At 35.3% G+C, this 22,777-nt stretch overlaps 5 protein-coding genes across 5 annotated transcripts; 1 reads left to right on the forward strand and 4 right to left on the reverse strand.

The window, feature by feature from the left end:
* Positions 1–5,537: 5,537 nt before the first annotated feature.
* Positions 5,538–8,713, forward strand: LOC137725456 (glutaredoxin-C5, chloroplastic-like). Its single transcript, XM_068464143.1, has 5 exons — positions 5,538–5,934; positions 6,066–6,139; positions 6,579–6,653; positions 7,614–7,640; positions 8,353–8,713. The coding sequence occupies exons 1-5, from the start codon at positions 5,645–5,647 to the stop codon at positions 8,427–8,429; spliced, it is 543 nt and encodes a 180-aa protein (XP_068320244.1). The 5' UTR covers positions 5,538–5,644; the 3' UTR covers positions 8,430–8,713.
* LOC137725454 (probable glutathione S-transferase) lies at positions 8,509–9,517 on the reverse strand. The gene is made up of 2 exons (XM_068464142.1): positions 9,155–9,517; positions 8,509–9,074 (listed from the first exon to the last, which is right to left on the reverse strand). Exons 1-2 carry the CDS (start codon positions 9,461–9,463, stop codon positions 8,715–8,717), a joined length of 669 nt encoding a protein of 222 aa, XP_068320243.1. The 5' UTR covers positions 9,464–9,517; the 3' UTR covers positions 8,509–8,714.
* Positions 9,518–12,852: 3,335 nt separating this feature from the next.
* On the reverse strand, positions 12,853–15,174 carry LOC137721468 (glutathione transferase GST 23-like). The gene is made up of 2 exons (XM_068460567.1): positions 14,860–15,174; positions 12,853–13,152 (listed from the first exon to the last, which is right to left on the reverse strand). The coding sequence occupies exons 1-2, from the start codon at positions 15,172–15,174 to the stop codon at positions 12,853–12,855; spliced, it is 615 nt and encodes a 204-aa protein (XP_068316668.1).
* Positions 15,175–16,114: 940 nt separating this feature from the next.
* Positions 16,115–17,443, reverse strand: LOC137726683 (glutathione transferase GST 23-like). Its single transcript, XM_068465623.1, has 2 exons — positions 16,933–17,443; positions 16,115–16,760 (listed from the first exon to the last, which is right to left on the reverse strand). The coding sequence occupies exons 1-2, from the start codon at positions 17,242–17,244 to the stop codon at positions 16,401–16,403; spliced, it is 672 nt and encodes a 223-aa protein (XP_068321724.1). The 5' UTR covers positions 17,245–17,443; the 3' UTR covers positions 16,115–16,400.
* A 3,270-nt stretch (positions 17,444–20,713) lies between these two features.
* LOC137726929 (probable glutathione S-transferase) lies at positions 20,714–22,140 on the reverse strand. Its single transcript, XM_068465884.1, has 2 exons — positions 21,797–22,140; positions 20,714–21,308 (listed from the first exon to the last, which is right to left on the reverse strand). Exons 1-2 carry the CDS (start codon positions 22,103–22,105, stop codon positions 20,952–20,954), a joined length of 666 nt encoding a protein of 221 aa, XP_068321985.1. The 5' UTR covers positions 22,106–22,140; the 3' UTR covers positions 20,714–20,951.
* Positions 22,141–22,777: the final 637 nt, after the last annotated feature.

Raw genomic sequence — 22,777 nt, forward strand, 5'->3', positions numbered from 1 at the left:
TAAGGGAAAGAAAACAAGCAAATAGCACAGAGAGACAAAGAGCCCTCTCCAGAGGCCCAAGTATTGGAAATGTTCGGGCATTTTGTATACTGAGGATGATGAGGCTTTTTTTTATCTTTTTATTTTTTTATTTTTTTTCTGAATTTCCATACAGTTCTTTTGTATCATATTAATCCAATGATCACGTTCAATCACATATTTCCATTTCTCTTTCTATTTTCTTTTCCCATTTATCACATTTTTTACATACAAGTAGAAATGTCAGTCTTATTAAACGATCAGAACTACATACAATACTCAGTTCAAATGTTTTTTCTTATACAATTGATATTCTGCTTTAAACTAATATAGAGTACAAAAGTAATGATTCAAACTCAGATGCCTGGAGAAGTACATCAACTATAGCTAATATGGCTATCGCGGGTGCCAGCTTTTGCGGCTAAGCTCATGTGTTAACTAATTTGAGGTTCCTTCTCCCACTTCCTCTCCACCTTGCATTAATTTTACATGGTTTTTCATGTGCATGGTTCCTAATTCGCAGCCAAGAACAACTACTTGAAGCAATATAGCTCTAAAAATAGTACTAAATCAGCTTAAACCCATGTTTTCCCCAAAAACCTATTAAAAAAAGGTCAGCCCACTAATTCAAAGTTTTTGAGATTGGCAACTTGCCATAAGCATCCATCATCAGATGGGTAGGGCCCATCAATGGAAAAATGCAAACTCAACTCTCTCTTCCAACCCAACTCCCCCCCCCCCCCCCTCTCTCTCTCTCGAATTAGCCAAACACCATTCCCTTTAACAACTATTATCTTTGAGGTTTGACCGACTTAATGATCAAATAAAAATACATGTTTATTAAGCCTCTGTTGCCTCTGCACATGGATAGGAGCCACAAAGCCCTTCATGAAAGTTACTTACTAAATCTTCTCTGTAAAGCAATATCTAGAAATTGAAGGAATGCAGTTCAAAACTTTTACCTTTTGGAGTGATAATTTGTAATGTTGTGTGAGAATTAATTGTTTAAACATATTTAATTATGTAAAGGAAGCCAATAACTATACTTTTCTGCCAGAATACTAATGTATTTGGCCGGTAATATTTCTGGAAAACTTTTAAATGGCTAAGGTAGGAGGAAAAGGGAAGGGGCATTATGCATATAATGATATTAGCAGAAAGCTAAAGCTTATCGAACAGATGATGAGGTTGGTGTTATGGATAAACTTTTGAGTGTGATGGTGGGACGATCATGTGATGTACGTATACTAATTGACGTGTTATAATATCAGTAGATGACATGATTGGTAATACATGAATTTAGGGTACAGAACTGTTGATAAATATATACAAGTATTATAGCATGAATGGTAAAACTGGTACGTCAACGAAGAAGTACTCGGTGGTTGGGCAATAGATTAGGAAACTATATTTGGTTATGGCGTGTGATAATGACTAAGAGGTTATGAAGGTATATTGGTAGTGGTACAAATGAGCTGGTTCTAATCTGGACGTGAAAAAACAACTCAAATTCCTTTCATCCATAGAAAAATCTTTGTATCTGCAGCCACATATAAAGTTTGTTTTCTGTGAAAAAGATATCCAACAATCTATTCTTACACTGTTACACATTCTATGCTTCACCATTCTGGTAAAGACAATATATGTCACTCTCAGTATTTGTTAACTGAATCAAAGGGGGACAAAAAACTTCTTTGAATATATCAAACTAACTAATTTCCATGTGCCTTTACTTAGTTCTTACCCATTTTATGTTGCAGCAATATTGTCTTGTAAGAGAAAATATCAACCTCATCGAATGTAATTGATTCAATGTACAGAAGACAGATTGTAGGACAAATTTACACAAATAGAAACAAGACTATCAGTTTCTTCTGTTTTCTGTGGCAAAGACAAAAGATCAGATATAGCTAGGAATGTCATTGTGGAAGTAAAAGCAATCACGCATTGAATCAAATTAAGGACGGATATAATGACGCATTGTCATGTAGTTTAAATTTTGCCTACATTAGGAATGTCATTGTGGAAGTAAAATCAAACACGCATTGTTATGTAGTTCAAATTTTGCGTATATAAAGCAGTGCATGATTGACTTGAAATACGGTCATAATGATATCGTCTTTGCATGATCAAGTTGACATACATATAATAAGAACATTCACATATATGTTGAGAATGAATTCCATATGGATGAGAGGTGGGACCTTGCATGAGCTTAGAAGTAAGTTGAGCTACTCCTCATATTGCCAATCGATTTTATGGTATAACCTCAACTCTTTATGGTATCAGAGCAAGTTGTCCCACGTGTGAAGTTTGAGCCTAACGGCCACACGTGCTCCACATCATCAATTCATTTGTAATGTGTTAGGCTTGAAAAATCGCCACACGTAAGATGCCGTGTTGAGAATGAATCTCACATTGATGAGAGGAGAGACCTTGCATGAGTTTATAAGTAAGTTGACTTATTCTTCATATTGTCAATTGACTTTATAGTGCAACCTCAACTTCTTCACTACACACACAAAATCGTATCCATTGAGTAAAAAACTGTATGAGGCAACGTATCCATTAGGCTCTACAGAAAAAAGAAGTCTCTAAAAAACACCCCACATGAGAACCCCATGCTGCAGCTGATTCAGAATCCCAAAAATGATTTCAATTGAAAGAATGAATGATGCTCTTTCAAGTCTTTCACCACCACAGCCTCAACTCACCTGAGCAAACTGAGCGCCCTTTCTAAAAAAAACATGACTGCGATAACATCTACAGTTATTTTTTTGTTCTTCTCTCTCTGTTATTTTCCAACATCTTCTTCATAAACGGGCATTTTCTGCCCGTAACACTAAAAATAACACATGGGGATGGCCACGGTTCTTCTCTGCCGCAATCACATCACTATTAACTTCTCTTTTGATTGTTGCTCAAGTGAACCATCAGACTTTGTGTTCCTTCACATGCCATGTCTATCACAGGCTGGTGTTAGTGGACCTATATGGATCATCGAGGATTTTGGATCTTAAGTAAAAGAAATGCATCACTTCATTTGGGCCAGTAGGGTTTCTGACCATAATCCTAAATATATCAATCAGGAACAGGCAGCAAATTAAGACACAGTCTGAAATTAGCCAATAAAGTTGTAGTTCTCTTTCAAATGTCATGTTGCTTTCACGAACTCCAGCTGCATGCACTGTTTAGTACTTTCCAAGTACAATTGAATTGAGTGGTGCAGTGGTTCGCTGGAATCTAGATTCTATTTGAAGGAGGTTGTCGCATAGTTAAGTCTATTTAGATGTCATCCATGCATCTTATGTTTTCATTTTTGGTTTTTTTCATAAGAATTCATCGTTAATAGTCAAAATTTAACTTTTAAATTCATAATTAACAGGTTTTATAAAAGCTTTTAAATATAACAAAACATTCACATCAACATACGAATACCCTCCAAAATAAAAAAAAAACAAACAAAACACCGAAGAGATGGCGTTTTCTATTCTTTTTTTTTTTTTTTTTTTTTCTTTTCATTTTAGGGTATTGATTATTGTCATCTCCCAATATAGAAAATTAGAAAGAGGAGCATGGTAAATTTTTATTCATTTCTTAGTTGACAAAACCCTCTCTATTTGAGGGTAGTTAGGTCTTTTCAAGATGAGTTTTGGTTATATTTAAAATATTTTATAAAAATTGACATGTATGAATTTAGGGACAAACAAATTTTGGCTATAAGTGATAAAAACTGACATTTATCATTTTGAGGGTATAGTTAGCAAAACCCTCAAATCTTTCAAAATTAAAACTGACATTTACCATTAGGTTTTGAGGGTAGTTAGGTATTTTCAAGTGGAGTTTTGGCTATATTTGAAATGTTGGACATAAACTGCCATTTTCCATGATTGAGGTTGTGCCATTCCCGTATGGACCATGCACGCACACTGAGTCACTGATTGCACATGCAGTGAAGAGACGAGTGCAAGTCCTCTGCAACCCTAAGCCTGAAACCAGCCAGCAATGAGTCTCTGACGATGCAGCAAGCCTTGCCGAACACAGAGACACAATTCATACATTTGTTGTATCATTATTTATCATGCTTTGGTTTGGAATTAAATAGCCGCGAGACAGAAAATTGATGGGGTTCTTGGCTTTACTAAGATATGCATGGATATCTGATGAAGATGCAATTTAATAAGGAAAAATTGGAAAATAGGCACATTTTGTTATGAAAGCAGATCATACACTTTTTACAAATATGAAGGAGCTGATATCATAGTTCGTCATCATCTATTTGGGGATTTATTGACGAGGAGGAAGACTTGGATGTCACAGTCACGTGATAAGTGCTATACTCACATGACCGGGATACAGAGGAGACAGACTATGTCGTCACTGGCCACATAATCCTATACTTACATTAGTCGGATATAGAGAAGGTCGTCACCGGTTATGTGATGAATCCTATACAGTATACACACATGGGGATGTACTTGATGACCTCCAAGAATCCACTAATCTAGAAGGACAAAGCCTACAATAACATACAAGGCTGATCGTAGTTGTACAAGCAAAATGGTTATATCTATTGCTTGAAATACACAAATATAAAAATGTATAACTTATCTAACACTTGTTTTTATTCTTTCTTAGAAAATAAATCTTTATGTAAGATGTCTGATATTGATTAAAAAATGAACATGCATAAATGTTATTGAAAATGTATCTGCAAAATGTCTGGATGTATTGTTGGCAAGATATTAACGGAATGTTTATAGTACATTATTTTTTCTAAGAACAAACGTTTGTTCAATAGCCGGATTATTACCCAAAATTATTAGTGTTTATTTTTGGTAGAAAGAGGGAGTTAAATCTTTATCAAAATTGAGAAAGATAAAAAACAAAGAAGGGGACCTCGGCCCAAAGAAACATACACGCTCCCTAAGATGGCCCTTATACAAAAACCTAAAGGTCCATAAGTCCATATCTTCTTGCAGGTTAATGCTTTTCATATGTGGCTTTCGTTCTCCTCAGTCCAACTGCCAAAAGCCTCAAATCAATGGCAGCAAAAGCCCAGTTCCTGTTTTCACTTTTTCATCAGCTACTGAATGACAAGGAAAATGAATCCAACAGTCAAAAACCCAAACCAGTAAGAGAACGAAGAAATTTAAGATTTTATCATAAAATTAAGGATTGATAATGCGAAAAGTAATTTAATTTCTTCTAAATTTTTATAAAGTTTTTCTTTCATCAATGTGAGAATCATTTATTTCATATTTTCGCACGTTTTTTCATATATAAGAAATTTTCAAACCAAACATATAAAAAATATGAATTAAACAACGTATAACACGTGTAATTATTAAACTTAACACAAACATGGACCATCATTTTTCGATACCATAAAAATAATTTAAAGTTACATCATAAGCAATTATAGGAGACCCAAGCCTGACAATATTTCTCCTTCACCTGTTGTACAGCTTTTTACCTTCGCATTCTCATTTGTCAACAAAAAAGGCAGAGGAAGCAGGTAAAGTGACCGGTAGCTAGGCCGAAAAGCCAAGCAAAAAGCTCCCAAGAAAGCCGAAGCCACAGAGAGAGAGAGAGAGAGAGAGAGAGAGAGAGAGCAGCAACAGCAATGGCAGTCTCATACAATCTCACCAATTTCGCATCCGTTTCTCTAAATTCAGCTCGCATTCTTTCTTCTGCAAACAAGTCATCCATTTGCTCTCTTCCCTTCAGCAATAATAACAGTCCGGGAGGCAGCTCGAGCACCAGCCTTTCCAGCGTCCATGGCAGCTCGAGACGATGGAGACCCATGTCGGTTCAGGCCATGGCTTCCTCCTCCTTCGGGTCTCGGCTCGAAGAGAGCGTTAAGAAGACGGTGGATGAGAACCCAGTTGCCGTCTATTCCAAAACTTGGTGTTCGTGAGTGCATCTTTTCAAATCTCCTGTGCTTTTAAATTTCGTAAATTTGCAATTTGGGTGTTGATCTTGGTGTAAATTTGGTTTCTTTTCGAGAAATTTTGAATTCGGTTTTCGGGAAATTGTGTTTGAAGATACTCGTCTGAGGTGAAAACGTTGTTCAAAAGGCTTGGCGTGGAGCCGATCGTGATTGAATTGGATGAACTGGGTACGCATTTTTTACCATTACATGGCAATGCTTGAGTTTGCAGTTCAGTCCTTAGATTTAATGTGAATGTTAATTGAGCTTTAGATTTAGTTTTCTGTGTTTCACAATGTGGTAGAATAGTTGGAATAGAAAATTTGATGGTAGGTTAGCTGAACATGTGTAGAAGGTGTGAATATTGAATAGCATTCAAGATCAACATGTGAGCTCCATTCGCCTTTCGAACAGAAAGGTTGTAGGAATGTCCTCACGTTTCTGGGGATTTCAGAATCGTCGAAATAATGTTTCTAGAATCAAGAAAATAAGTTTGCTTTTATACACAAAGTTCAAAGGTTTTTGTTCCCCGAATTTAATAGGTTACGCATCTGTTTGGCTTTGTTTTAATGTTGAAGAATCATGTTTGATTCCGTCGCTGAATTTGAAAGCTATTTCTCTTGTTCAGGTCCCCAAGGGCCACAGCTACAAAAGGTATTGGAGCGGCTTACAGGACAACATACTGTCCCAAATGTTTTTATTGGTAAGCAACTCTTTGTAATTCTTAGTTAATCTCAAAAATCTCGAACATGTTCAATTTACAACCTGAGCTCCCATCCTTGGATTCATTTGATGGATCCAAGGGTGGACCGGTATTTTAGGCTACTTATGCTGCAGCTCCACATAGCTTAGAAAGAATATTTATTCTAGAAAGTATCTCTACGCGATGTTTATTGCAATTTTGTACAATTTCAGTTGTCCTTAATACTTATTATACACAGTTGTTGATAAGTGCAACGGTATCACCCATTGTTGATGAAGAATGTAATCTTTGAGCAACAAATTGTTTATCTCCTCCAACAAAACTAGAGTAGTAGTCTTGTGGATGTTATCTATATGTAGTTCGGCGTTGAATGTTATCCAAAAGGTGAATTGCTGTATCCTTTTTTCTATTCTCGTCTCAAACACGCAATCTTCCTTTTTTACATTCTTTTCTCCATACTCACTCTCAAGGTTATATTCCCTTCATTTTTTTCTCCTTTCAAACACTGAATCTCATCCTCCAAGGTTACAAACAAAAGTAAAGACTAAAGAAACCTCCTCGAACTCTCTTTTCACTCCTTATTTTGTTACTGAGCAATTGCCGGAATAGAAATGAAAATTCTTGGGTCCTTTAACAGTATCTTGAGTCAATGCTAGAAAATTGTGATATTATCTGTCTCTAGCCCCCTGTTAATGGTCACTCAGTGAAATACGGTAAGGTTTAATTAGAAAAGAAATTTTCATTTTGTTAGATTTTGACTTCATAGTAATCCCATCCTCAGTACGATTTCTCAACAGTAGCTTCATTGGCTAATAGGCACTATCTGAAGAAAGATATTACCGACTAATGGGTTCGAACACATTATAAGTTTTTCATATTGCAATTTCTACTATTGATCTTAATGTTTGTTTAATAATAAATTAGTAATAGAAGCTCATACTTCTGTTCCTTTCCATGCAGGTGGGAAACACATTGGTGGTTGTACAGGTATCATATTCTTACATGAATGGTCGTCTTTTATGGCACTGGTTTTTAACAAAACAGTTTTGCATTTTTTTTTTTTTTTTTTTTGTATTTCTCACGAGTGGGCAATTGATTATACTCTTAAAAACATAGAAGACCAATGTGACAAGAAAGTTAAGAAAAACACAGGCAAATATGTAGTGACCATCTCCAACAGCCTAGTTAAATGAGACTTTCTGGCTACTTTGACAAAAAATGCAGAAAAACCAAAGCTCCGACAGGCTAGCTAAATAACTAGCTATCTTAACTTTGTGAACATTAACTAGCTAGATTTAGCTAGGAGGAGAGAGGGAGAGAGAGTTAGATTTTTGCTAAACATTCAAAACTATACAATTACATTGTTCGTGGGCTTCAAGAGAAGAAAAAGGGCTTGGGTGGTTAAGTTTAGGAAAATAAATATTTTAACTTAAGCTAAAATAGCTAGTATTGTTGGAACATGGTGGCTAGCCAAACTAACATGTGGGTCATTTGGCTAGCTACAATAACAAAAATTTAGCTAGTATCGTTGAGATGCCCGAACTCGTCTCTTTGTGGGTCAACAGTTGTATATCTTTGTGTTGGCCGTGCTGGCTAGTTATAAAATCTTCCGTGACGAAGGAAAATCTTAAAAAGAACGAAGTTAAAACAAAGGGAAACTATTTTAATGACTAATGTTGCTCTTACTTCTGATATGCAGACACTGTGAAGTTATACCGAACAGGTGAACTCGAAACTTTACTCTCAGAAGCGAGTGCTAAAAATACACAAAGCTAAGCTCGACAGCCCAGCGTGCATTCACTTACAGAGCCTGATCTCCTCGCAGTCTGATTATTCGAAAGAAAAAGACGCTTAATTTCTACCTCGACAAATTTCATTGATCAGAGAAAGTACACTGTGAATGCAAATTCATTTTCATAATACCTTTATGATTCGACAGTTAATGAAGGGTTTTTGAAGATTACACAAGCTGTTGCATTTTTTTATATATCTGATATGACTCCTTACTCTTGAACCTTTATTCGTGTTTGGTTCATGTATATATATTAAGAGACTTGGATATCAAGAATTTGCTGGCTTCGTAAACTTCTCCCTTAGGCCTTTAAAATAGGCCAACAGTTGACTTGGATCAGGATGATTTCCTTTGATCCCAGGAACTTCCCTGAAACTTTTAATCCATGCGTGCAAGCGTGGGAAGCTATCGACGTCCAGCACTTTTACACCAGCCGTTTCTTCCATGACCTCAATCCAGAATGCTATCCATCCAAAAGATAAGTCTGTCATTCCGATCTCATTTCCTTCAAAAAACTTCTTCTCACCAAGGCCATGCTCTTCTAGGATTCTCAGATGTTCTTGGGCATCTTTTACTGCTCTTGTTAGATCTTCGCCAACAGCTTTGTAGAATCTAGTAAAGCTTTGCTTCTGAATTACACAAAAGAAAACTAGTCAGTGAAGACATTGTATTATGTCAAACGGGGGTAGAGTCAGGGAGGTAGGATTACCTTGTCGTCTCCAAACTTGGTCCAAAACCGAGCCACGGCCCTTGCGTGAGGGTCATTTGGCAGGAGAGGGTTCTGCGGCCATGTCTCGTCGATGTACTCGAGTATAACCATGGACTCTGCAATATTTTTTCCTCCATGGACAAACACCGGAACCTTCTTATGCACCGGGTTATGGCGAAGAAGCAAATCAGTCTTGTTAAAAATGTCCTCTTCCAGATACTCATATTTGATACCCTTGAGATTCAGAGCCCATGTAACCCTGTAAACATATGGACTTGTCCAGAACCCTATTACCTTCACTTCCTCCATATTCTTCTTGCTTGTGGTTGTCTTCTTACTCTGGTCTGGTGGATGCTATATATTGCTGGTTGGATGCAGTTCAAACTTGCGTGGGCTCCAAGCAGTCTGTGAAGGAGGTCACATCGAGATTACGAATTATAATGCCGTCTTATTTGACCTTAAGTAATATTTCATACAAACCTACACTTAGTCTTAAGTCTTGTCGGTTCACGTATCTATCTGAGATATATATATATATATATATATATATGTGTGTGTGTGTAAGGAATTGTTATTAGCACTTTAAAAATCTCATTTGACACTCCAAACTGTTTATAATTAGAAAGAAAAATACATTTGTGAGAAATGTAGAATGAAATTTTTGGAGTGCTAATAACAATTCCCTATATATATACACATACATATATATATATATATATATATAATTTAATTCTAACAAGTCTACTTTTTTTTCTACACAAATAAAAAATCCAGATTTTTAGATCCTTATGCTCCGGACACTAGTGGATCCAATTTCAGAAATTCGTGCTCTCGGAGCTATACGTAGCAGAGAAACGTTGGTGGTCTTGGGGAACACACAAATTGCTTTGAAAAGTCATCTCATTTGGTCAGAAGGCCAATAAGAAATAATCAACTTCTTGTTAAATTCGAAAGGAAATTTCAAAGCATTATGTATTCGTAGAATCATAACACATATGGGGCCAAAGGCTTGAGGAATTAAGAACACAAATTCAACAAAGAAAATGGAAAAAGTGAAGCTGCTGCTCGGAACTTGGCCCAGTCCATATCAATAATTGTAAGCGTGACAAAGATAAAGATCGAAATAAAGAACATATCAAGGGCACATATGTAGCAATTTATCAAGAGATAAAATAGGTTGTTATAAGGATTGTAATAAGTAGTTATAAGGTTGTTAGAATCTTATCCAAGTGGTTAGTTTACATTGCATGATTAAAAAACTGTTTAAACAATATAAGTGCACACTGTAAAATATTACTTGATCATTAAGAAAAATACAAGTTTTTTCTCTCATACACTCTCGAGCTCTCTCTCTGTTTTCTGCAGAATTCTTTCTTCATCTTCATCAATATTTCTTCCATCTTTACAATAATAACCCTTGAACAAGTGAATCTAAAGGCAATGTAATAACCTAACTTTGCATCTCTAAACTCCCCAATTGTTAAATGCCTGAGGGGGAAAATAAAAACTCAAATAAAAACAAAAAAAGTTCACGTGTTGATCAGTTGGATGCTTTCCTCTTGTAACATGCATGTGTAGACAAATGGAAGATAAATCACATTTTCACATGAAAACACCTTATCATGCATAATCTAATTGGGCCAAATAACACAATTACACCAAGAGTTCTACCAGCGTATAGTTGTTAACAAAATTAGACACATAGCAGGAAACCGAAATGCTTAATTAGCAAAGTAATACAACGAATGTGCAACATATATTAATTAGCTTTGAGCTCTAACCTCTCGTGGCCGCAGTTCTAACGGAAACAAAATTAAATTGGGCATGTGTTCAAGTGCTCCCATCGAAAAAGGCCTTCTATTGATATCAACTCTTTGAAGAAAATTCCACCAAGGTTAGTAAAGTTTCAAATCCTTGTCATGCAACAAAAATGTTTGTTTCTTCTTTTGCCTCCTCCAAAAGTCGAACGGACGAATAACGAGTACAGTGGCCATCGGTTACAAGTTTTTGTTCCCAAGCCTTCTCAACAGGTCATCCTTCATCATTCAAACAATAATTACAGGACAACATACTGTCCCAAATGTTTTTATCGGTAAGCAATTCTTTGTAAATCATAGTTGTTAACCGAAAAAATCTCAAACATGTTCAATTTACAACCTGATCTTCCAAGCTTGGATTCACCCATTGCTGACGAAGAACGTAATTAATCAACAAATTGTTTATCTCCTCCAACAAAACTAGTGCTGTAGTCTCTTGTGGATGTTAACTGTATGTAGTTTGGCGTTGGCTTTTTGCTATTTAAAGGTTGAGTGTTAACCAAAAGGTGAATTGCTGAATCCTTTTTTCCATTCTCGTCTCCATTGCTGAATCCTTTTTTCCATTCTCGTCTCCAAACTCAATCTCAAGGTTATATTCCCTTCATTTTCTCTTTTCAGACACTGAATCTCATCCCCCAAGGCTACTAAAAAAGCTAAAGACTAAAGAAAACTCATCGAACTCTCTTTTACACTTTATTTTGTTACTGACCAATTGCTGGAATAGAAACGACACTTCTTGGGGTTCTTTAACAGTTTGGAGATATCTTGAGTCAATGCTATAAAATTGTGATGTTTGATTACAAAGATAACCAATGTTTGGGGCAGTTTTAGAGAAGACAGGTGGGCTATTCTCATTTGGCCACATTATGAAGTCAGTAACTTGGGTACTCCCTAGCGAGTACCCAAGTATCGTCCAAAAAATAAAAGATCAATGTGACAAGAAACTTCAAAAACACAGGCAAATACGTAGGGAGCATCTCCAACAACCTACCTACTTTAACAAACATGAAGAAAAACCAAGCTCCAACAGGCTTGAAGAAAGACCAAGCTCCAACAACCTACCTACTTTAGCTAGGAGAAGTGAGAAAGTTAAATTTTTGCTAAACATTGAAAACTATAAATTGCATTGTTTGTAGGCTTCAAGAGAAGAAAAAGGGCTTGGCTTGTTACTTAGTTTAGGGAAAAACATATTTTAACTTACTAAAATAGCTAATATTAAGTGGAAGTGGTGGCTAGCCAAATTAACATTTGGGTCATTTGACTAGCCACAATAACAAAAATTTAGTGAGTACTGTTAGAGATGCTCGAACTCTTCTATTTTTGAGTCAACAATTGTTTATCTTCCGTGACAAAGGAAAATCTTAAAAAGAACAAAGTTAAATCACAGGGAAACTATTTTAATGTCTAATGTTGCTCTTACTTCTGATATGCAGACACTGTGAAGTTATACCGAACAGGTGAACCCGAAACTTTACTCTCAGAAGCGAGTGCTAAAAATACACAAAGCTAGGCTCCACAACCCAGCATGCATTCACTTGCAGAGCCTGATCTCCTCGCAGTCTGATTATTCGAAAGAAAAAGAAGCCCAATTTCTACCTCGACAAGTTTCATTGATCAGAGAAATTATACTGTGAATGCAAATTCATTTTCATAATACCTTTATGATTCGACAGTTAATGAAGGGTTTTTGAAGATTACACTAGATGTGCTTGAAACTATTGACGTATGGAATGCACAAGCTATTGCATTTTTTTTATATCTGATATGACTCCTTACTTTTTAACCTTTATTCGTGTTTGGTTCATGTATATTAAGACTTGGATATCAAGAATTAGCTGGCTTCGTAAACTTCTCCCTTAGGCGTTCAAAATAGGCTAACAGTTAACTTGGATCAGGATGGTTTCCTTTGATCCCAGGAACTTCCTTGAAATTTTTAATCCTTGCGTGCAAGCGTGGGAAGCTATCGACGTCCAGCACTTTTACACCAGCCGTTTCTTCCATGACCTCAAGCCAGAATGCCATCCATCCAAAAGACAAGTCTGTCATTCCGATCTCATTTCCGTCAAAAAACTTCTTCTCACCAAGGTGCTCTTCTAGGATTCTCAGATGTTCTTGGGCATCTTTTACTGCTCTTGCTAGCTCTTCGCCAACTGCTTTGTAGAATCTAAAAAAGTTTTGCTTCTGAATTACACAAAAGAAAACTAGTCAGTGAAGACATCATATTATGTCAAACGGGGGTAGAGTCAGGGAGGTAGGACAAGAGTTCACAATTATGAGAACGTTTTCACCACGGGTTGGCCTTGAATAAGAGTTCACAATTATGAGATTTATAGATGACAGCTTTGTTTCTATTTTGTGAGTATATGGTACTTGAGAAACCAAACTCCACATGAATGACTTAGAATTAATGTTTCTTATGCTTTAAGCTTATTGTTGGACAGATTCATTATTCAAATAGAATAGTGTCTAGTTATGTTCAGGGCTAATGTGTGTTTAAGAGGTTTGGTGTTACATGTAGGCCTCGTCGAGTTGGTTATGGCAGTATGTTTCAGGATTTTAAAGGCTAATTCCTTGGAATTTTTTGTTCTAACTTGAAGATTCCTATCTCTGTGGTGGCAGAGGTAATAGCGATAATTAAAGCTATTGAATTAGCTTCAGTTCAGGATTGAAATTTTATTTGGTTAGAAGTTAATTTTTCTTTGGTTGTTGACTTCTCGCGTTCTCCTCAATTGGTGCCTTAGCAATTGATGAGAGTGGGAGTGGAGGAATTGCTTGCATAAAATTTTCCAAATGCATGGTAGATTGGAAGAATTATCTCCGGCAACTTCATCAATGCAATTTATGTGTACACATATTTATATAGAATGAAATCAGGTTGTAGATGATTTAGTTTCATTTGGGACAAATAGTTATGCTTATTACTTGTGGTCTAGGGTTCCGAATATTGTAGCCTCTGTCCATGTTCGTGACACTTTGTTTTGTCCTTATTATCGTTTTCATTGTTCATTTTGTCTTTGCTAGACTTGGCATAGTCCTCCTGCTTGTATCTTTATGGTTTACTTTCATTTATTATCAATAAAAATGGTGGAGGGATGGGGCACGTGGTTCTTTGGAGGAGGGTAAGTGTCTTACACGCAACCATTGCCGACTAATCTCAACTAAGTTTTTCTCTATTTAGCAAAAAAAAAAAAAAATTCTGTAGTTTGTGTCAGATTCTTTATCTCTCTTCCTCTCCCCAGAGATATAATGATCACAAGTGAAACAATTACTGAGAGCTTCAATAAACACATCCCATAAGTCCATGAAGATATATGTGTATGTGTGTGTATATATATGTATAATTGTTTATGATTCTGCTTAAGCAATGAGTGTTGCTCTTCGGTCCTTGTAATACGTTAACATTGTGCTGCGCTCGGGAAGGTTTTGTTTGATTGCTAACTCCTTGAAACTTGTATCCATGCATGCAACCGAGGAAAGCTTTCAGCTTCCAACACTTTAACCCCAGCTACTTCCTCCAGTACTTCCAGCCACCAAGATATCCACCCAAATGCTAAATCAGCCAATCCAATCTCTTCGCCGACAAAAGACTTCTAATTTCTCAGGCCATGCTCTTCCAAGATTTAAAGACTTTCCTGCGCTTCCTTTATAGCTTTCACTTGTTCTTCCCCAGTTGTTAAAAAGAAACCAAGAAAAGCTAGGTTCTGTGACAAAATATATCAGGGTTAGTTTTTGCGTTTACATCAAAGATTTTTATGGCCGAACAGTATGACAAAGTCAGTTTGTAGTTCAATACAATGTCAATATAACAGTCATATATCCGAATAAATATTCGTAAGTATTCAATCATTCTGATAACATCATATGTCTTAGACTGTCGAGAACAATTACCTTATCCTCTCCAAACTTCACCCAAAACCGAGCTTCGGCTCTTTGGTGAGGGTCTTTCGGAAGCAAGGGCTTGTGTTGCCATGCCTCTTCAATGTACTCAAGAATGACAACTGATTCTGCAATCGGTTTCCCATTATGAACAAGAACAGGAACCTTCTTGTGCACTGGGTTGTACTTTAGAAGTTCCTCACTCTTGTTAAATAACACATCCTCTTCTTCAACATACTCATAGTCCACACCCTTGAGTGTTAGAGCCCATCTAACCCTGTAAACAAATGGACTAGACCAGACTCCCAGCAATTTCACTTCTTCCATTTTTGTTATGCTGTGGTACTAGTGATACCTTATTTTTTGTACTTGGATTAACTATTTGTGCTTGAAGTAATCAAGGGGAATATTGACATTTCCCACATAAAATACAGGATGGTGTTATATATACACTAATTTTTATCTTCCACATAACTTTTTTCAAATTTTAACCTTTTGAATCTTGAATTAAAGAAGTTCAAATTATAGAAATTAAAAAGGTATGTACAACGTAAAAAAAAAAAGAAAAGTGTGGATGTCATTACCCAAAATATATATCATATTTGGGTGATTGTTCAATGGTCAACAACACATACAATTCAAAGGTGCATCTGTACGTCAGCGATGATGTCACAACAAGAATTCAAGAACAGTGAACATGCAAATTAAGTTTTTATTAATGGGTTCTATTACCAATAATTAAAGATGATATATGATATTTTTTGGGGAGGCTATTACCCGTTTGTCTTCTAACGCTGACCGCATTCATATATTATCTCACCTACATGATGTTAATAAAAGCTCTATAATACTGCCACCTAGAAATAAAGAAAACCATGCATATTGTACATTTCAAAGAAGTGTGTTATGGTCAATCAATTGCTTCATAATTTGATATGTGATATCTGTTTATCAATCGTTGTGGGGGTTTTATAATGCATTAAAATAGCCAATAATCGTGGACGATTGGAAGTAGTAAAATTATATGTTATCTATGACTGAAGATTTTAAGTAGTAAAATTATATGTTATCTATGACTGAAGATTTTAAATAGTAAAATTATAATTTCATATGTTATTGTCACTAGTACATAAGATTTTAACCAAAGTAACAACGCATATGTTTATCTTAGTAGTCAAAATGTGTGCAATTTCCACTTTAATTGACTTTTCAAAGTCAAAATGTGTGCAATTTCCACTTTAATTGACTTTTCAAAGTCAATTAGAGATAAAGAGAAAAGTACACTTCATTATTCATAAGTAGTTAACAATATTCCTCAGATCTCTTCTTTGGAATTAATTTTTTTTATATGACCAGACGTCTCTCCCTAGCACGAGAAAAAAGAGAGTAGGAATATGGAGACCTATAACTCCAGTAGGCCATGGAAGTGTACATGTAAATTTAAGTGCAAGTTTTTATTTTCTGGAAATTGGACAGTCCAACTAATACAACATGACAGTAACAAAGAAGTGACACCAGCTAGCACTAGCTACTTATTAGCTAGTAAATATTGTTCATGATTGTGCTGAAGCAACAACTGTTGCCCTTCGGCCTTTGAAATAGTTCAACAATGCATTGCGCTCAGGTAGGTTTTCTTTGATTATTGGGGATTCCTTGAAACTTTGAATCCATGCATGCAAGCGAGGAAAGCTATCTCCTTCAAATACTTTAACACCGGCTGCTTCCTCCAAGACTTCCAGCCACAAAGCTATCCAACCAAATGCTAAATCAGCCAACCCAATCTCGTTGCCGCTGAAGAACTTCTTGTTTCCCAGGCCATGCTCCTCCAAGATTTTAAGATTTTCCTGCGCTTCTTTTATTGCTTTCACTTGTTCTTCGCCAGTAGCAAAAAATAACCCAAGAAAAGCTCCGTTCTATGTTGGACAAAACATTTGGGTCAGTTTGTGTTTAAAATGTTACGTAGCCAGACAGTCTAATACGTAACGTTAGTATACCATTAATCTCAATAACCTATTTAAATAAGAATAACTCATGCTCAATCACATGGATACCATAACATGCTAAACTAATGTCGAGAGCGATTACCTTGTCCTCTCCGAACTTGGCCCAAAACCGAGCCTCGGCTCTTTGGTGTGGGTCTTTCGGAAGCAAGGGGTTGTGTGGCCATACCTCTTCAATGTACTCAAGAATGATAATGGACTCAGCAATTGGTTTCCCATCATGAACAAGAACAGGTACCTTCTTGTGCACTGGGTTGTACTTTAGAAGTTCATCACTCTTGTTGAATAATACATCCTCCTCTACATACTCATACTCCACACCCTTGAGCTTTAGTGCCCATATAACCCTATAAACATATGGACTCGCCCAGGCTCCTAGTAGTTTCACTCCTGCCATTTTTGTAGTTTTTGTGTTGTGGTTCCTGATTTGTTATGCTGGGTTTCTAGATCTATTTATACCCCTCAATTAGATCGGCTGCTTGTGCTTCAAGTACATGGCTTTGGGAATTTAGGGAGGAATTGGCTTCTTTCACATAAAATATTATTGGAAGGTGCATGTGGACGCGAGTGATTTCACTTCTGCCATTTTTGTTATTTTTGTGTTGTGATTCCCTGATTGGTATGCAGGGTTTTTAAGTTTATTTGTACCCAACAATCAATTTGGCTGCTTGTGCCTCAAGTACATGGGTTTAGGATTTTGGAGGGGAATTGGCTTCTTTCATGTAAAATTACTTTTCACTGGTGTATAGTTCTTAGTAGTACGGAAAATGAATAGCTGAAATTAATGCTACATAGAATTGAAGTCGCACCATAAAATATAATATAATATTCTTAAGTTATTGTTACTCAGTATTACGATTTAGTAATATTTCTTTTTACCTGGAAGTGAAAGGTCTTAGGTTTGAATCTTGTGATTGGCGAATTCGATACCAAATTAGGCTGCCCATTGTGTGGCTTTGTCGAACTCCCCCTCCCCTTAGTGTAAAAATATTGATGTACTAATTAAAAAAAAAAAAAATATATATATATATATATATTCTTAGGTTACTTAGTCAAGGGTCATCCTTAATGTAAAAATATCGATATATTAATATATATATATATATATATATGTATATATATATATTAGGTTACTTAGTCAAGGATCCTTAATATAAAAATATCGATATATATTATATATATATATATATATATATATATATATATATTAGGTTACTTAGTCAAGGATCCTTAATGTAAAAATATCGATATATTAATATATATATATATTAGGTTACTTAGTCAAGGATCCTTAATGTAAAAATATCAATATACTAATATATATATATATATATATATATATATATATATATATATATATTCTTAGGTTACTTAGTCAAGGGTCATTATAAATAACTCACTGGAAACATAAATGGGGTGCATGTACGTTAGCGATGATGTCACACAAGAAATCATATATGTATCCACAGCTCACTGGCCTCTCTCCTGCAGGTGGTTCGATCAAAGACAAATTTTTTTTTTTGTTGCCGGTTCAAATGTGGTAGATAGATAAGGAAATCTATCTGCAAGGCCCGGTCAATAGCACAAGTCGCACACTTTCATAATTCATTGTAGATAACTTTAATGAAAAACATCAGGTAATGTTTATTTTAACGAAAAATCACATTTTTATACTAAAATATCAATCATGGTACTATTCATTCGACCCTTTATTTGGTCCTTATCGTTAAAACTCAAAGTTTTCAAGCTATTTTCATTAGTTTTCTTTTCATTTTATCCTTTGCTTCAATTATGAGTGTAAAAACAATATATAATACATTTTTGTAGAATTGGAGAACTAGTTGTGGGCAGGGACGGATCTATTAAGGGACCGGGGTGGTCCCGGAACCACCCGAAAGCTCAGATAAATAGTTGTAAGGATCTTCAAGGACCACCCAAGTCTAGGTAGTGGTGAAGAAGAACAGCAGCCATGACGAAGGAGCCTCGTTCCAACGAAGAAGACAATGCAGAGCAACCTTTTGTCTCTGTTTGTAATCAATCTCCAATGAGGCTGCTCTACCTGGCGCACTCATTAATAAGAAATTCATGAAATAGGACATGGCTTCTATGCTAACAAAAGTAAGATAATATCAAGAGGTGTGGTGCTTCAGATGTAAGACCTTTTGACTTCTTTTGCAATTGGTGGCTAATGAGGCTGCCCCACCTAGCCCATAAATTAAAATAATAAACCAAATTTTTAATATAAGTATAACTTTTTTAGAGTGATACTATGCCCACCTCTTTGTTTTATCTTTTTGCTCATCACATATTTACACGCACCGTTAAAAAAAAAAAAAAAAAAAAAAAAAAAAAAAAAAAAAAAAAAAAAAAAAAAAAGAACATCCTACTATCACCATCTTTTATAGAATAGTCAGATTCTTTCAATTAAATTAACTTTACCAAAATCAAGTCATTAAAAAATTTTTAAAAAACCTTCACGTGATACTGTGTAAAAGAATAGAGTTTGGGGGTAAAAGTCTGAATGTGTGTGAAAGTAAAGACTTTTGAACACCTATGTTTTATGTTGTCTTGTAAAATCGGTCTAAAAGAGATGTCTATGTATGTTTGTAATCAATTTCATTCCAGCAATAAGAAAAGAAAGTGTTTTTGTTATCAGAAGAAACTTGCTACCAATGGTAAGGAGAAACTTGCATCAAGCTTTTAGAAAAATAGTCTGAAAGTTTTTCTTACTATTAGCAGCAAGTTTCTTCTCGTTACAAAAACATTTTCTTTTCTTATTGAAGGAATGTGATCGATTACAAACGTACATAATAGTTTTTATTTTATTTTTTTGATAAAAAAAGGGAAGTGTTATTGGCACTCAAAAAATCTCATTCTACACTCCTCACAAGTGTATTTTTCTTTCATAATATAGAAAGTTTGGAGTGTAGAATGTGATTTTTAGAGTGCTAATAACAATTCCCAAAAAAAAAAAAAAAAATCCTTTTTTGTGCATATTTTTTGTTGTTGTTTGTAGCTACTTCTCAATTCAATAATGAGATTTGATTTTAATTTCCTTCTTACTTTCGAGAAATCTAAGCATAACAATAGTTCTTTTCAGTATCTCTGTAATGTAAAGAACAACTACTCATGAGCATAATAATAGTTCTTTTCATTATCTCTGTAATGTAAAGAACAACTACTCTACACGAGGAATGAAAATTTAGTATTTCTAGCTTGTTTAGCACAAAGATTATGAATGAAAAGTTGTAGTTTGCCATTTATTTGTTCAATGATATTTTCATCTTTTTTTTTTTTTTTTGGAGCTTTTATATTGGGACCACCCTATGTTAAAATCCTGGATCCGCCATTGGTTGTGAGATCTACTCCACGTTGAATTTCAATGATCTGAACCGTACATTTTGTAAGTCTCGATTCATAGATCACCCTTGCAAAAATTCAATTTAATCCGAAGACAGTTGCCTATTTTATTATCACAATGAATTTTCATTGTTTATTATAAAACAAAGTGTTCGTCAATTTCTTTGAACTCAATTAGAATTCTCAAATATTATTCTCGAGTTCAAAAAACTGGAGGTTCTTTTAGATGAGATTGTATTAGTTTTGAGTTCCTTTTTAACATATTAGCTGAAGATGTAAACATTTTAATTAGAATTTAATAAAGTCTTGTCTTTTGAGGAAAAAAAATGAGATATCTCAAATATTTTTTATTTGGCTAATATTTTGCAAAGATGATCTATGAGATCCATCTCGAATCGTTAAAATTCAATGTAGTGTGGACCCAACAACTAATCTCTATTTTAAAAAAAACGAAGATCCCGTAAAGGCCTCTTATATATATATATATATATTATCAGATCGTGCCCTCTTTTGAAATGCTGACCACATTCATATACTTTTCTCACAAATATAAAGTTAATTAAACATATACTAATAGCATTTGAAAGGGAAAAGCATGCATGGTATATCAAAAGTATGCTTCAGCGTTCATGAGCAATTTCTGACTGTTGATGTACCGCGAAATCTATTATGCATCACTGTCTGAGCTCATGTGCATATAGAAGACGACGACTAACAATAGCCAAATTCGATTTAAAAACTAGGCTATGATCTTGCTGATGCAATGGACCTCTCTCTTAGGGATTTGAAATAAGGCAACAATTCATCATGATGAGGGGTGTTCTCCTTGATCTCAGGCACTTCTTTAAAATTGCGTATCCAAGCTTGCAAGTGAGGAAACATATTTGGTTCTAGCAACTTTAAGCCAGCTGATTCTTCCATAGCTCCTAGCCAACCAGCTATCCATCCCAAAGCCAAGTCTGCCAACCCAATTTTCTGCCCCCCAAAAAATTTCTTATCTCCAAGTCCATGTTCTATTGTCTTCAACGCTTCTTGGGCTTCGTTTTTTGCCTTCTCCTGCTCTTCACCAATTGATTGAAAATATGCAATAAAAACTGAACTCTGCAAGGTTCAATTTGATATTTGATTAGCTATACACATGTGAATCCATGAAACATTTCAAATTATTTGGTAAACAGATTTGACGACAGGATTATTTTCAATATATAGTTAGCCTACTGTTAAGATGTTATAAAGAAAATGATAAAAAGTTAGTAAACAAGTCATGCTTAGGATAATTGTAATAGATTAGAGGGACACCGAAACAGAATTTATTATGAGACTATTACTCACTTATAACGTGTCAGGCCAAATTTTTGTCTAGTGGTTGTTCTAGACTTCTAGGATTGAGATTGTAGTCCAAATATAAATATCGCCTGGAGATACAATTATGTTATGCTGATCACATTTTTTTATCAAATACGTTCGCAAAGAGATGTGTTCATGATTAAGAATATGAGCATCTTGTTAAAATTAAATAAATCTAAAGCGAGTCTAGATTTGAATTACTTAAACTCAAAATTTTGTGAACAAAATTTGATGACTCTCACCTTGTCCTCTCCAAACTTAATCCAAAACCGAGCCATGGCCCTCTCATAAGGATCATCTGAAAGCAGTGGGTTCTGTGGCCAAACCTCCTCAATGTATTCAAGAATGATAGTGGACTCTGGGATTGGTTTTCCGCCATGAACGAGAACAGGGATCTTCTTATGAACTGGGTTATGCTGCAAAAGACGTTCACTCTTGGTGGTAAGATTTTCTTCGACATATTCATACTTGACACCCTTTAGTTTTAGAGCCCATATGACTCTGTAAGAAAAGAGACTAGGCCATGCTCCTAACAGCTTCACTTCTTCCATTTTTGTAAACTACTTGCTTTTTTCTTCTTCCTAATTTGCTCTCACCAATGCGTTAGCTTTATAGGTCTCTATGAGCTTTTGGTGGGATAGGAGAAATGAGGAAAGGAAAGGGACGAATGGAGATGGTGTGAGTCTCGTTCCATTCACATTTCTTTCACCATCCTATTTTGGCACTTCTTCGTTTTTTTTCTTTTTTATACATACTTTTCTTTTATCTAACTAAACAAATCTTGAGTTTGTTATTTATATTCTTTAAATTGACTATATATATTGAGAATTTAACTAACAATGTTTACCATCTCAACGTTCGAATGATAATATATTCAATGTTATATTCACATTAGTTATATTTGACATAACTATGCTATAAATGCATTAGCCCGTTGTAAAATATCTTTCAAAATATTTAACATTCAATTGTTATCCTGTCTGGAAAAAAAAAAATTGGAAATTCGTGTACATAATCCACAATTGGCTCTTGGAGTTAAATACTTGGCAGAGAAACATTGGTGTTCTTGGGGAACACTCAAATTACTTAGAAAAGTCATCTCATTTGGTCAAAAAGGAGGCCAAGAAGAAACAATGCAACTTCCTGTTAAACTCCAAGGGAAATTTCAAAGCTTTATGTATTCAAAGAATCATAACATAAAAGGGGGCCAAGGGCTTGAGGAA

This window comes from Pyrus communis, chromosome 2, assembly GCF_963583255.1.
Source record: "Pyrus communis chromosome 2, drPyrComm1.1, whole genome shotgun sequence".
NCBI lineage: Eukaryota > Viridiplantae > Streptophyta > Magnoliopsida > Rosales > Rosaceae > Pyrus > Pyrus communis.